General features: G+C 33.1%; 1 protein-coding gene across 1 annotated transcript in view; it reads right to left on the minus strand.

Annotated features, from left to right (window-relative positions):
* KLHL1 (kelch like family member 1) overlaps positions 1-14926 on the minus strand; it is a 438469-nt gene that overhangs the window by 2656 nt on the left and 420887 nt on the right. Inside the window, 1 exon segment of the mRNA NM_001195300.2 lies at positions 4385-4556. Coding sequence (NP_001182229.1) covers positions 4385-4556 — 172 coding nt within the window.

Below are 14926 nucleotides of genomic sequence, written 5' to 3' on the forward strand. Positions count from 1 at the left end.
TCAAAGCACAACGCGTTACTCAAATGTTTCTGGTGACACTGGTGTAAACAAACCTGTTGTACTGCTTTTTTTTGAAAATAGAAAAAAGCTCATAGAATAAGGATATAAAGAAAATAATTTACAGCTGGACAATGTGTTTGTGCTTTAACGTAACTGTTACTATAAAGGAGTCAAAAAGTTTTTTAAAATTTAATTGTTTAAAAAGTTAAAAAAAGATACAGTAAGCTAAGGTTAATTTATTATTAAAGAAAGAAAAATATTTTAAAATAAGTTTAGTGTGGCCTAAGTGTAGAGTGTTTTTCAAGTCTACAGTAACATATAGTAATGTCCATGGCCCTCACATCCACTCATCACTCCGTCACTGACTCATGCAGGGCAGTTTCTAGTCCTGCAAGCTCCATTCAGGTTAAATGCCCTATACAGGTGTGTACCTCTTCTTATCTTTTGTACCACATTTCTATAGTAGCTTTGCTATGTTTAGATATGTTTAGATACACAAACACTATTCTGTTACAATTACCCAGAATACTCATTACGGTAACATACTACATAGCTTTGTAGCCTAGGAGCTATAGGCTATATCATACAGCCTCAGTGTGTAGAAGGCCATATCATCTGGGTTGGTCTAAGTATGCTCTGTAGTATGTGCACAATGATGAGATTTCCTAAGGATGGATTTCTCAGATTGTATTTCATTTTTAAGGAACGCATGACTGTATATGTGCACAAACCCTATCACTACATGGAAATTTAGGATTAATATTGGGTAATTGTATTTTTGGAAACTTTCCCAAAGGCTACCTGATGTCCATTCAATATTCAGTACTGTGTACTAGACTACATATAGAGTGAGTAACTTAACTTTATACCTTCATCTACATCTATACCTCTATCTTTATATATGCTTGTGTGTATGTGTGCATGTGAAAATGAATCCTTTCTGTTTTTCCAAAAACCAAAATGCGATATTCCCCTTGTGTTTCTTATGTCAGCAAATGACACCCATCTCCACCCAGTGTTCAAGACAGAATCCTCGACCCTTCTTTTTACCTCACTCAACCCTAAATCTGAATCATCAAGCCCTCTAAATATATCTCCAACAAGTTTAATTCTATCCATTTCTTCAGTCTTCCACATAGCTCAGGTTACATAATGTAAACCATGTCTATCTCTCAAAACTTAATGATTCTCTTTCTTGCTCAGTGAGACATACCAAATATTCTTCCTCTGGCTCTTACAAATAATGTTCCTTAAGCCAAAGCATTCCTATATTTTCATCTAGTTAGCTATTACTCATTTGTCAGACCTCATTCCACATATTTCCTGAAAGAAGATTTCTCTGCCCAATGCACTTAAGTTCTATCAAAGTGCTATTCTCTTACGGAAGAATTAATCATGCTATTTTAAAGATTTGGTATTTTTCTATATAAGTATGTTTTAAATGTTTAAGAAAAGTTATCCTTCTTTCCTCTTGGTCCAGATTTATTTAATATATATTTTTAAAAATCTCCCCTTGTTCTCCCTCTAGGGGTTGTACCCTTCAGCATGAGTAGTATGATAACCTAAAAAGGTTGGCCACAGAACCAATGAAATAAAAGTAATGCTGAATGTAGATCTTTCACCAGGCTTCTCTGTAACAAATTTGGCAATATATCATTCTCAATATATCTTATATATCTATTGTGTACAAATAAATGAAATGCATACACAAAAAGTATACCTAGTTGCAACAATACTTCTCAATTTATTTGAGAAACATTCATACTACCTCCTACTCTGAGCCAGCAACTCTGCTAGTCTTTGGAGACCCCACAATAAAAGAAACATTGTCGTTGATTCCTTATAACCTGCAGATGAATGCAGTCTGATAGTGCTATCAGAATATACCAAGAGAATACATTAAAGGGCAGTTTTACTTAGGCAAGGGGAAATGGGTTAAAGTTCTTTTTTATGTCTTGAAGCACGTGCATCATTTTTTCAAATCAAACACAAAAAATAAGCCCAGTGTTAAATGACAAAAGTCAAATTTATTTAAAACATACATAGATACACACATGTATCTATACATATGGTATGTGTATACATTCTCTGTAAAACAAAGCAACAAAACTGGCAATCGATTCCTAATCTATTTCCAACTCAAGCTAACCTGAGTATTTTTCCAAATATCCACATATTTGGATATTTTAATATAGTTTGCTTATTTATTTTAACAATCAGCCTTTTGTGGGTGATTATCAACTTATATGGGATAATCAACTTATGCCACTTATAGGACATATAGAGTGAAAGTGACAGGAATTCAGCAAATATGGGAAACCTTTCAAGTAGGCTAGAATTCTGAAAATTTTTAAAGGGATTTTGTATGGGTCTGCTGCTCATCCCTCGAGAGCCTTAAAAATATAAATATTGAGAAGATATGGAAGCAAAATCTTAAAGTAATTTAATAGTTTTAAATTTAATGTTTATTATATTAAAGTAAAGTTGTTATAAAACATTTTAAATGCCACTTTGCTGTTTGTAAGATACTATATAATCCAAAAAAGTATAATAAAATACAGATGAAGGAAAATGATCTTTAGCAGTCTTTTACCTATTATTACTACATACATTGTTTTGATTTCAATTTTAGAGGAATGATAAGCATAATTACTCTTTATTAGAAATATGTATTCATATACTATATTACATCACTTATATAAACATAAGCTTCCTTTGTTTAATGTTCTGTTAAGTGGAACATTTAAAATACACACATTTAGCTAGTACAGTTCCTTAGTAAATCAACAATCATTAATTCATGCATGCAGGGTTTGCTTTGGAAACACTAGGGACTCAGAAAGGTACAGAGTCAAAATATATCCTTCAAAATTTTAGTGCAATAATGTGAAAAGCAATAATTGCTCACTTCTTTTTACATACAGTGCTCTTTGAATAAGAAATGCTTCTTCTTTAGCAATTAAAGTAAAATGTAGAAAATAACAAGACTTAGATCTCTTGATATTTTCCCTTCTTTTCTCTACTCCTCCTTTTTTCTTACTTGGCTACATGTACCTATTTTTGTTGAAGTCAAGAGTTTTCCTTTAGAGGATAATAAATTCACAATGCAGGTACCTTAGTCTAGCCATTAGGAATTTGGTTTTGTACTCTGAGGTTAGTCTGACTAAATATTGTTGCTGAACATGTACCATCAAAACTGGCAAAATCAAGGAAATTATGTTTCGTTAAAAGTAAGTATCTTTAAAACAAATGTACTTTAATCAGGTTTCAAATTCTTTAGATAAATTGTAGTCAATTTCTGTGACCAAAATCAGATCCTTCTACCCACTGAAGCAATATGAGGAGATGTGGTTATTATCCCGCTTCAATTAAATAAAGCTTTAGAGATGTACTGCACTCTTAGATGGAAACGATTTATTTGAACAGTATCTTACTTTTAGATTTCTGGAAAAGTGAGAAATAATAGAAATATTGAGAGACTTGGAGAAGAATGAAAGTAAAGAGAAATCAAATATGTAAGGGCACAAGTCAGAATGTATCGATTTCCTCCATCATAAGCAAGGCCATAGTAGCTATGCAGCTAAGATGTTTTCCACTATAATTAGTTTGCCCTGGCCTCATCCTCCCATCACACTCACACACACCAACACACATCCTCTAGTTATGTGATTACAATGGGAGCTGTTTCATTCTAGCAAGATCCTGAGTCTCTAACTACAGTGTGTATGTAAGAGATAATGCCTCACCGAAGATAAGCCAGTCATTTTACTCCAACTTCCTGGACAAAATGATTGACAAGGAGTGAGCACTCATTACATGACAGGCTATGCAAAGCCCTTTCTTGTTTATTCTTTTAATTGAACTGGGATTTTTAAAAAGTTATTTTCTGTTTATGGCTGCGGGGATTACTATTTGGACTTTCCAGCAGCACCACCAGGTGGAAAATTCTCTCTGCAACAGATAAAAGTGGACCTAATAAACAGTAACAAAAATGAATGCCAAGAAGGTTGATTTCTGCAGCCTTTATATTGTTTCTAAAACCAAACATTCTAAAGTTAGGGTTTTGTGAATCAATATATTACACTTTTATTTTTTACTTCAGTAACTCAAATTCAGATTCTGTTTCTTGTTGTGGAAAATGGAAATCTCAATAAGCATGTATGTCATTTTTAATAAATATTTTATTGGTATTGTAGTAATAAAAAGTACATAAGAATGTATAATTTAATGAACTTTTTACAAAATTAACACAATGTTGGACAAAAGCAATCGTTTTGGGTTTAGGATACTTTTACTAGATTACTGTTTGTATACCCCTCCTCCACAGAAAGAAAATGAAATAAATTCTTATCCTTGAAGTGAATTATGCTGATGACAATCTTACCTGTGTCCACTCATTAGTTTGTGGGTCATAGGATTCCATAGTGTTGAGGTATGTCTGTCCATCATAGCCACCAACAGCATATAATCTGTCACCAAGAAGACAGACCCCAACAGCATCTCTGGGCATACTCAAAGGAGCCACCATGGTCCACGTGTCTGTTTTGGGATCATATCTAAAATTCAATGACAATAGTGCATAACATATTCTAATCACATTCAACTGTTACTATAAAAATTTTACTTTTTGCAAAACCTGTCATGAAGAAGGAAACTTATTTTTTCTCTAAAGGCTCAAACATTTGAGCTTGTATTCTAGAATGAACATCCATTATGTCTAGCTTCCTAAATTTTAAGATATTTTAAAAATGCATCCAGACTCATAGATGAATGCAGATTCATTCAACAGAAATACATGTCATGATGTCTTTCTACAAAAAAGTGTCAGATATATAAATAACTATTATCCACAGTAGAATTAGGGTATATGAAACAGATGTTTGCAGACTGCTATGGTAATGAAGTAGAAGAAATGATTAAAAATCTGGGAGAATTATGGAATACTTGATAGATGAAGTTTCCTTTAAACCAGTTCTGAAAGTCTAGCCTAAATTTGCTAGAAAAAAAAAAAAAAAAAGGAAAATTTGTACAAAAATAACTGTAGTGTTTTGCTGTTGTTGTTATTGTTGTTGCATTGTTTTGTTTTGTTTTTCGTTTTAATGCATGGTCAGCTTTGAGGAAACAGGTAAGTAGCGTGACTATGTTCAAGAAAGACTGAGGAAATGGTGTGTCTCAAGATGTAAGTTTTGGTTAGCTTATGGGATGTTCGATTCCCTGGGTAAGAAGGTACTTTCAGTTTACTCAATCGAAAAGTAGCCTCTGAAAGTGGGGAAATAATTATAACATGAACACAACTGAGTTTAGTGACATTTATCAGGATTCACAGTGAGGGAGAGACTAGTAATTCAAGAGATCAAAGTCAGAAGACTGAAGTTATTGTTATTAAATTCAAACAAAAATTATTTTCAATAAAATTTCATAACCATATAGCACATACAGTTATTTCACATTTTGAGTGGCAAAACCCTGAAGACTCCTTTAATGAATGTACTCTGAATGAATGAAGAAAATATACCTTTGCCTTTGGCCCACAATTGCAGGTTCAGATACAAAAACAGAAAGGGTGGTAAGAATCCAGAAGAATGAATATAAAATAAAACTGTGAAAAAGGATTTTCCAAAAAACACAACAAACAAATTCTTAGTTTGTTTTCCTGCTCCATTTTTTTCCACCCATTCAATTTTTAACTTGAACACTCCTAAAACAAATGAATAAACAAAAATACCTATGCCTTACTGAAAATAAAGAAGTTTGTTACAGAAGATGTGGAATTTCTGTTTCACAGAGAATATTCATATTTCCCACGATGTTATGTGAATTTGCACACCGTGGTTGGGGAGTTTGTGCACTGCCAAGATGATGTGTAAAGTGAGGTGTTGGTTGAATGCTAGAAAATCAGGATCACCTTGAAGCATAGGCTGCCCGGCACGTAAAAATTTAATTTTTAGTGCTGTAGTTAATACAAACAAAACATCACAGATAGATGCAGACGTATATAGACACACACACCAACAGAAATACATAATCTGTGCCATCAAAATCTCCTTTAAAAATATTTAAACAATGTCCACAAATAGTTTTAAATATGCAAAGATTTTTAAATATGAGAAAATAAAAGATACCACAATGGAGAAAATAGTTCAATCCAGAATGTGGAATATTTTATAAAGTAACTGACTGAATATTTAAAAAATCAATGGCAAAAGATAATGAGTAAATAATTAGGAAGAAGTAACTGTTTTAAGTTAAATGTGAATTAGAAATATAACAAAATATAGTGAGTAACCTTTACCTGGATCCTAATTCAAACATACCAACTGTTAAAAAATGTTTGAGACATTTTTGAATATCAATATAACCTAGGCATTACCTTTAAATAAGCAACTATTGAAGTTTTTATTAGCAGAATAATAACTTTGGGGTTACATTAACAAATAAAGTCCTTATTACCTTTGTTTGCTTCTGGAATAATTCAATAACGTTTTGGGTTGAAAATATGTTCAGAAATTTCTCTACAAAACTTTAGAGAAAAAAGGAGGGACACAGGGCAGAAAAATGGATGAAACAATAAGAACAAATTTATGAGAGTTGTTGAAGCAGGAAAATAAGTATAGGGGAGTTAACTGTATCATTTGCTTTTTGTTTGTCAGAAAATTTTTCTAGTACAAATAACTTTAAAGTGAATAATTTACACAGAATACAGTCTGGATTTTGTCACCATCATGTCACATGAGCAGTTTTTCTGAAGTCATATTATCTTCATTTAATGATTATTCAGCTCTATAGAATTATGTCAAATATTGTCTGCAAGCAGACTTTATCATGTTGCAAATTATATATATATATATATGTATATATTTATTTATTTAATAGGTCATGGGAACTGAGAGAATAGCAAACGTTAGTGTGCTAAGCAATAATAAACTAATTTCCAGAGGTTTAGTTCTTCACGTAAAACTCAAATGTTGGAAGGGAAATTGAAAAAATACTAATTTGTCCTACATTTTGATACATAGTTTAAAAACACTAACCTGCAATCAGAAATATATAAATATATATTTTAAATTTTCTAAAAAGTAATTTTACAATTTTAAGGCTTTTTTTGGAAAATACAAATCTTTGAATCGGATGTGTCTGTTTCCAGTAGTAGGTAACAGATCTGAAATCTGTAATAACTGTCTTATCTGGTCATGATAATAATATTTAAATGTATATTTTACCAGTAAAACCAAACCAAAACAAAATCTGAGTCATCTGACATAGACACACTCTCCCAGTTATTTAGGAAGAGATCACACACATTTAAAATCTCCCAGTTGCCATTGTTCTTGTTCTCAGAATGATAACTTTAAATAGATTTTTCTATATTCAGGAACTCTGGGATTCACCTCTCAGCCTGGCACATACAAAGTTATTATCACGAAAATGAAATAAACAATCTATAGATGTATAAGCATTGTCCAAACAATTACTAATAGTGAACTCTGTCATTTTCAGGTCATGTTTCTGAAAACCTTGAATTCCAAGCAGCCTTTTTTTTGCCTCTAGTTGCCAGCTTTTTTCTTTTGTCTTTTCTTTTTTTATAATAAGGTGGTGGGTGTGGGGTATTACTGTATTTGGGCTGTCTGCCTTTCCTGCATCTTACCTTGGCCTTCCTGGTCAGAGTGTGAGCTCCGTATCAGAGACTCTATTAAAGTTTATAGCCTTCAAGCAAAAGAAGTGCCAGTATATAGTAGTTAAAATTAACTACAAGATGAAAACTTGTTAAAGGCATATGATAGTCACAGAACAAAAGTTAATTTCTCTTTGTAAAACCAAATTGAATTTTTTAAGAAACCATTAAATTTTCAACCATTAGTGTCATTTTCATACTTTAAGGATAATAATTGGCCTTAACATTTCTGAGGAAAATTGTTTTAAATATAAACACATTACTTTGTTAACAAATAGAATTGAGAATGCTTCTTTTCCCAAGTTTGTACAGGAGATATTTAGATAGAGAGCAAATTAAACAATAAAGAAGTGATTTAGAGTCCAGCAGGTCTGCCTGTAAAACAAACAAACAAAATCAAATTAAAAACCAAAGAAACAAAAAAATAAATAAAGATCCATGCTGTGAGAATGGATAGCCTGCTTCAAAAGAGTGGCACATAGATTTCAAGTATATTAATCACAAAATCTCTGTATTAATTAACTTTAAGAAATCAGATGTGAATTGAGCAATCGAGAGTGACATCAGTGTTGGCTGAAAATAAATACTTTTATTTTTTCCTGTAAAGAAAACCAGCATTTACCAGATTTCATGACATTAACAAAGGAAATGTTCCTGGACTTTTAAAACTGTTTATTTTCTAGAAATATAAAACAATTAATTTCAATACAAATTATTTGTTTATAACTGCATAACAGTAATAATGTTCCTAATACACATTTTCATTCAGATGTTTTCGTATGTATGCATTTCTAATGGATATTAGCAATGGGATTTCTGGGTCAAAGACAGTGTATACTTTTAAATGTGGTAAATGTTGACAACTGGTATTACAAAGAGGCTGTGTTAATTTACACTCCACTCCTACCATCACTGTAACGAGCGTGTGTCAGTTGTTCTACATTCTCTCCAACATGCAGTATTATGTGTATTATGTGTTTTTTCATTTTAGACTTTCCAGTGGGTAGGTGATGGTATAATATTGTAATTTTAATTTGCATTTCCCTGATAACTAATGCCATCCAATCTTCCCCCCCCCCCAGTAGTCATTGCCTATTTGGATATCACCTCTTGAAGAGTTCTTGTTCAAACCTTCTGCCTAGCTTTTCTGTTCTTTTAAAAATGATATCTAGAATTTACCTATATATTGGAAACAATGCTTTTGTTGGTTATATGCATTGCAAATATTTTCCCCACTTTCCAACAACTATTTACCCTCTTAATGGTATCTTCTGAAGACATTTTACTGTCATATTTTCTTTATAGATGATCCTATGTAGGTCTAGGTTAAGAAATCTTTCACACCTCATTTGTTTTTGAAGGTGATCTCCTATGTTGTATTCTAACAGCTTTATTGTTTTATGGGTCATATTTAAATCTAAAATCCAGCATGAGTTGATATTTAATGTAATATGTAATAGAGGATAAGACTACGATTTTCCACATGAGATATCCAAATCACCCAGCCACATCTGTCATACTGGCGGGCCTTTCCTTACTGCTCTTTGGTTTCTCCTTTGCCATAATCAAGATTCTCTACATGTGTGATTGTGTTTCTGAACACAAATCTATTCCATTTGTCTACTTATTTATACTGTATTGTTACTACAATGTCTAGTTAAAATAATTTAATAAGAGGCTTTTATATATAGTTTTTCAAGGTTGTCTTGGAACTTAGGACGCTTTTCACTTTTATTTAAATTTTAGGATCATGTTTCCAATGTACACACAGCCACAATGAAACTACACGAAAAAATTGTAATTTAAAAAGACTGCATTAAATTTATAAATTTTGTTTGCTCATTTTTTGTTTTTGTTTTTGTTTTTGTTTTTGGGAGGGGGTTGGGGTTTGTGTGATTGCTTGTTTTTGAGACAAGGCCTCAGTCTGTCACCCAGACAGTGGTGAAATCTCGGCTTACCGCAACCTCCAGCTCTAGTGCTTGAGCAAACCTTCCACCTTAACCTCCAGAGTAGCTGGTACTACAAGCATGTGCCACCATGCCTGGCTAACTTTTTATTTTTATTATTATTGTTTTCAAGTTTTAGTGAGATGAGATCTCACTATGTCACCCAGTCTGCTCACAAACTACTGGGCTCAAGTGATCCACCTTCCTTGGCTTCCCAAAGAGCTGGAATTAAAGGCATAAGCCATTATGCCCAGCCCAATTAATTGTATATATTGACTGAGTATATAGCAATCTTATTATTTCAATCTAACAGTTTCTAGTTTGATTCATATGAAATTATTAGATATTTATCACATAATCTTGAATAATGGCATTTTTATTTATTCCTTTCCAATTGGTGGCAATTTGCTTTCTTTCTATTGCCTAACATGGCTAGTTGTTCTGTTAACATGTCTAATAAAAATGGTATTAGCAGTCATGTTTTTCTTCTCATTCTAATGAAAAACACAAAACATTTCCATATTTGACTATGAATATTTTGTAGATTCTTATTATCAAATTAACAACATCAGTTTATTTTTCAAGTTTGGGGAGCATTTTTATAATGGATATTGACTTTTATCATCTATTCACTTATTCAGACATTCATTTAATTGTCATTGTATTAAGTTACATTATTACTCTTTTCAATATTAAACCAAATGTGCCTTTCTGTGATAAACTCACATTGGATTTATGTACATGCTTTATCAAACTGATTCTGTCCTAAGAGAATTCTAAGAATTAAAGTTTTAGGGTAGATCCTAATATATTTGAAATGAAAATAATTTTCATATTTTGGTTTATAACACATAACTTTCTAAAAGCATATAAATAATGGTAGTGGGATAATGGTTACCCTTATAGACAATATTTGTTGGTACACATGATTTTCTACCAAATTTTACGATATTCTGGGTCATAAAGTAAACCTCAGATGATTATAATACCTTGAAGTGGTTTTGAATTCACTGTTAATTTTAACCCCAAGACAGAGGAGAAAGCAGTCAGCACAATGTTAGAAAAAATCTCCTCAATATATTCAGTGTGTTTCAGGCTCTTATGCCGATGATGTGCTTAATGTCCACTTTAAATGGGTAGTCTTTTTTGATGTACTTATTGATATTCTCCTAACTTTTTAAACCCCCTTCTTAAAAACATAATGGGCATAGAATGATTCAGAAAGGAAGACGGAAGAAAATAAATTTCTGCTTCTCTTCTCAATATCTGTTGTTCATTTTCAATGCCAAAAAACTTTAAAGTTAATTTGATTTCAATTTCTGTATAATGATGAATGAAAAATTCTATTTTGACTTATGTCATATTTTATTACATCCATTTTTCAAGGTTGAGGAGAGGAGAAATGAGTTGTTGACAGAACAAAAAGAAAATAAGGAAAAGCTAAACAGCTCTTTGACTCCTCTCAGATGCAGTTGTCACAATACACCTTTAAAAATTATTTTAACTATTCTCAGTCAGCAGAACATGGATTACACCCAGGAAATCTGAATGCCAGTTTAAACAAACTTTAAAAATTGGATATCTCTTAACAGTTCAAAACTAAAAAGCAACGGATTATTTATATAATCACTTCCTCTACTAGTACGACAGAAAACCATAATTAGCACTCTAAAGCCAAATTACTTTTATTTTATTTTATTTATATATTTTTTGAGACAGGGTCTCACTCTGTCACCCAGGCCGGAGTGCAGTGGCAAATGATGGCTTACTGCAGTCTTAACTTCCCCAGGCTCAAGTGATCCTCCCACCTCAGCCTCCCAAGTAGCTGGGGCCCCAGGCATGTGCCATCACACCTGACTAATTCTTGTATTATTAGTACAGATGAGATTTTGCCATGTTGTCCAGACTGATCTCAAACTCCTGAGCTCAAGCAATCCACCTTTCTTGTCCTCCAAAGATGCCAGGATTACAGGCGTGAGCCACTGGACCTGGCCGATATCCTTCTATCTGTATAGATTAACATATGTTTCATTTATTCGTCCATATTTGTATTTCCACATAATCCTTCGTCCTCAAAATATGCAGATAAATTATCATGATGCCAGAATAATTCTGGGCAGCATATCTAAGGACAGCAGGTTATTCTGTCACCTCTTTTCTGTGTCGCTCCTCATAAGCCATTGAGGGAAATAGCAAATCACAGAATTAAATTGGTATAGCTATTGTATCAGCTAACGTTGCTGCATCTACTTATAAAGCAGGGCTCCTAAATACTTAGGTTAGCATAGAATCCTTGATATGGTTAGGCTTTGTGTCCCCACCCAAATTTAATTTTGAATTGTAATCCCCAGATGTTGCGGGAGAAACTTGGCGGAAGGTGACTGGATAATTGGGGTGATTTCCCCCACGCTATTCTTGTGACAGTGAGTAAGTTTCCATGAGATCTGGTGGTTTCACAAGTGTTTGGCAAGTTCTTCCTTCGCTCGCTCTCTCTCGTCTGCTGCCATGTAAGACATGCGCGCTTCCCCTTCTCCATGATGGTAAGTTTCCTGAGGCTTCATCAGCTATGTGGAGCTATGAGTCAATTATACCTCTTTTCTTTATAAATGACCCAGTCTAAGGTAGTTTTTTTTTTTTTTTTTTTTTTTTTTTTTTTTTTTTTTTTTTTTTTTAAGGGAGTCTCGCTCTGTCGCCCAGGATGGAGTGCAGTGGCGCGATCTCGGCGCACTCTAAGACAGTTCTTAACAGCAGTGTGAAAATGGACTAATATAATCCTCATATTAACATAGTCTATCCAAAATTTGAGCATAATTTGCTAGCCAATAGCAAACATTATGAATGCATAGTAACAGAAAAACAATGGCAACAAACTAGCTAGTCCTTTCTGCCTGCACTCATGCAGCTGACTCCAGCAATAGTATCTTGAATGAGAAAGGGTTTGGGGGAGGAAAGGGAAGGGGGAAGGGGAGAAGCAGCACATCACAATAATATATCAAAATTGTTAATAGTGTTTAGATAAGGTATAAGGATATACTTTTAAATCAGTATTTGAACAATTGCTTAGCTTTTCAGGCCCTATCTATCTCAACAATTTTCTGCTTAAAGTATATGGAAATAATACTCCGCCAAGATGATGCAAATGCAAATGTGGATTTGCAATACCAAACAAACATCTACCAAATTTTACAATATTCTCGGTCATAAAGTAAACCTCAAATGATTACATTTGCCTCTCCATGAGTCCATCTCAACATTCACCCATTCTTCTGCTCTATCAATCTATACATTTATCTTCTACAATTTCTCTGTCAATTCATTTGTCTATATAACATCCTATTTACAGTTTATCTCAAGAAAGTTTTCCTTGTGGGAATATTGAGGTTCATTTTTCTTAGTGTCTGATTGATTCAATACATTCTTGTTATGTGCCTATTCTGTGCCAGAAATTGTACAAAGCACCATAATATAGAGCTGGGTGGAAAGCTATCTTGGGCAGTTTCAGCCGATGGCACCTAGTTTAATTTAAAAAACTGATGTAAAAAGAATTTTAATTATAATGTTAATAATTAGTACCAAGAAATAAATCTCAATTTTTCTTCTTGGTCAAATTTGCATTATGAAATGATCCCTCTGGCAACTATAAGAAGAATGAATTGGAAGATGCAGAAGTGGGTATTACAAAGTCTGGCATAGAAGGTTCCTATTATCTTGACACCCTTCTTTCACCCGCCCTCATTACCGGGATGCAGATGTGAGGGCAAAGGTGGTTCTGATCTATTATTACTCAGCAGCGGGACTGATGCCTTTGAGCATATTTTCTTATCTGTTGCCTAGATTCCAGTTTCATTTGGTATCTTAAAGGTTTATTTATTTATTTGTCTCTTTCTTCTAATACTGTAAGCTCTGTATAGCATAGTGCAAAATACACGAAAAACAATAGTTGTTGACTAAATAGATAAATGAATGAATGTTGTTTGCCTAATAGATCACATCTTCTGGACCTCACTTCTCCTGAAACTCAATGCACATTTTGGACACTGATTTTGTCCACCAGGTTGCTCTTACTAGGGTGAGGTTTGGTCACAAAATTAGTTTTCATCTGTTCCATAAACTAGTCTAGCGTCCTCATTCTCATTCAGTCCCTGCCTTCTACCTTCTCTGATTTGAGGTGCCAGTATTATTTGTGCTTACAATACCTGAGTGCAAACAATTTTTGATAAGCATTATAAAACTGGACTTAACACCGCCATTATATAATAGTCTATATTTCTATAAAAAATCATTGTGCTATAATAAAATGTGATCTATCCATCTCTCTACAAAACATAGCATTGTACACTATTCTTGCTATTTCTAATGATGTTGGCCTATGATTATGTGCTAAAAAACATTTTTACATTCTATGTGCAAAGTGATTTCACAGAGGCACAGTTGCATATCTTGATTTATTGAGGAGTTACATGTGAAATCATCAGCATAGAAAATATGTTATAAAAAGTGCAAAAGTGCTATTAATCTGATGGGTAGTATGAGCTAGGATAAGAATCATGATAATGCTGTGTGCTTCTGCATTACTTAAGCTGCTCATATCCACTGCACTCCTATAACTCAAAATAGCCATGCTTATTTAAATCTAATTTTCCAACAAAAATATATTCCTAAACTGAATTATTTATGCCTCTGTTCACAAACAACATTTCAATACATTATACAGTCGGGTTGGATGAGAATATTGGGATGAAATATTTCATTAGCAGAATTTATATAAGATATTCAAGGTAAAAGTAGGAGGCTCATCATATTCATCTCTTCGTTTATGCAGGAATTTAGCAGAGAAAATGTAAGTGGATTAGTTGTCAGTCTATTAGCAGCATTTTAAAAAATAAATGATTGCACATTTGTGTGTATAAAAGTATAAACCTATTTATTAGGACACTGGCCACTGTCTTCATCGTAACACCTGTAGTTCCTGATTTCAGTGGACTAGAAAATATTAAAGTGAAAATGCAGTGAACTTAATGCCTTTCTCGATGGGTATACAGCCATAAAGCTACAGTCCATTTCACAGAGTAGCAATATTGGTAAACATTGTTTCTGCATTTTATCTAATTTGAACACAGCCTGCTTACCAAAAACCATCTCTTGCCAACGGACTTATCCTCAGTAAAAATAATTACACATCCTTAGAAAAAATTGTCGTAAGTGGGAAAGAATATCCTTTTTTGATTATCTATACCACTTACAGGCATCAGGATACAGGCTGTGTTTTCCTAATATAAAAAGGAAAATGTTTCTGCTCTCGGAGCTA

The sequence above is a fragment of the Macaca mulatta genome, chromosome 17 (assembly GCF_049350105.2).
Source record: "Macaca mulatta isolate MMU2019108-1 chromosome 17, T2T-MMU8v2.0, whole genome shotgun sequence".
Lineage (NCBI taxonomy): Eukaryota > Metazoa > Chordata > Mammalia > Primates > Cercopithecidae > Macaca > Macaca mulatta.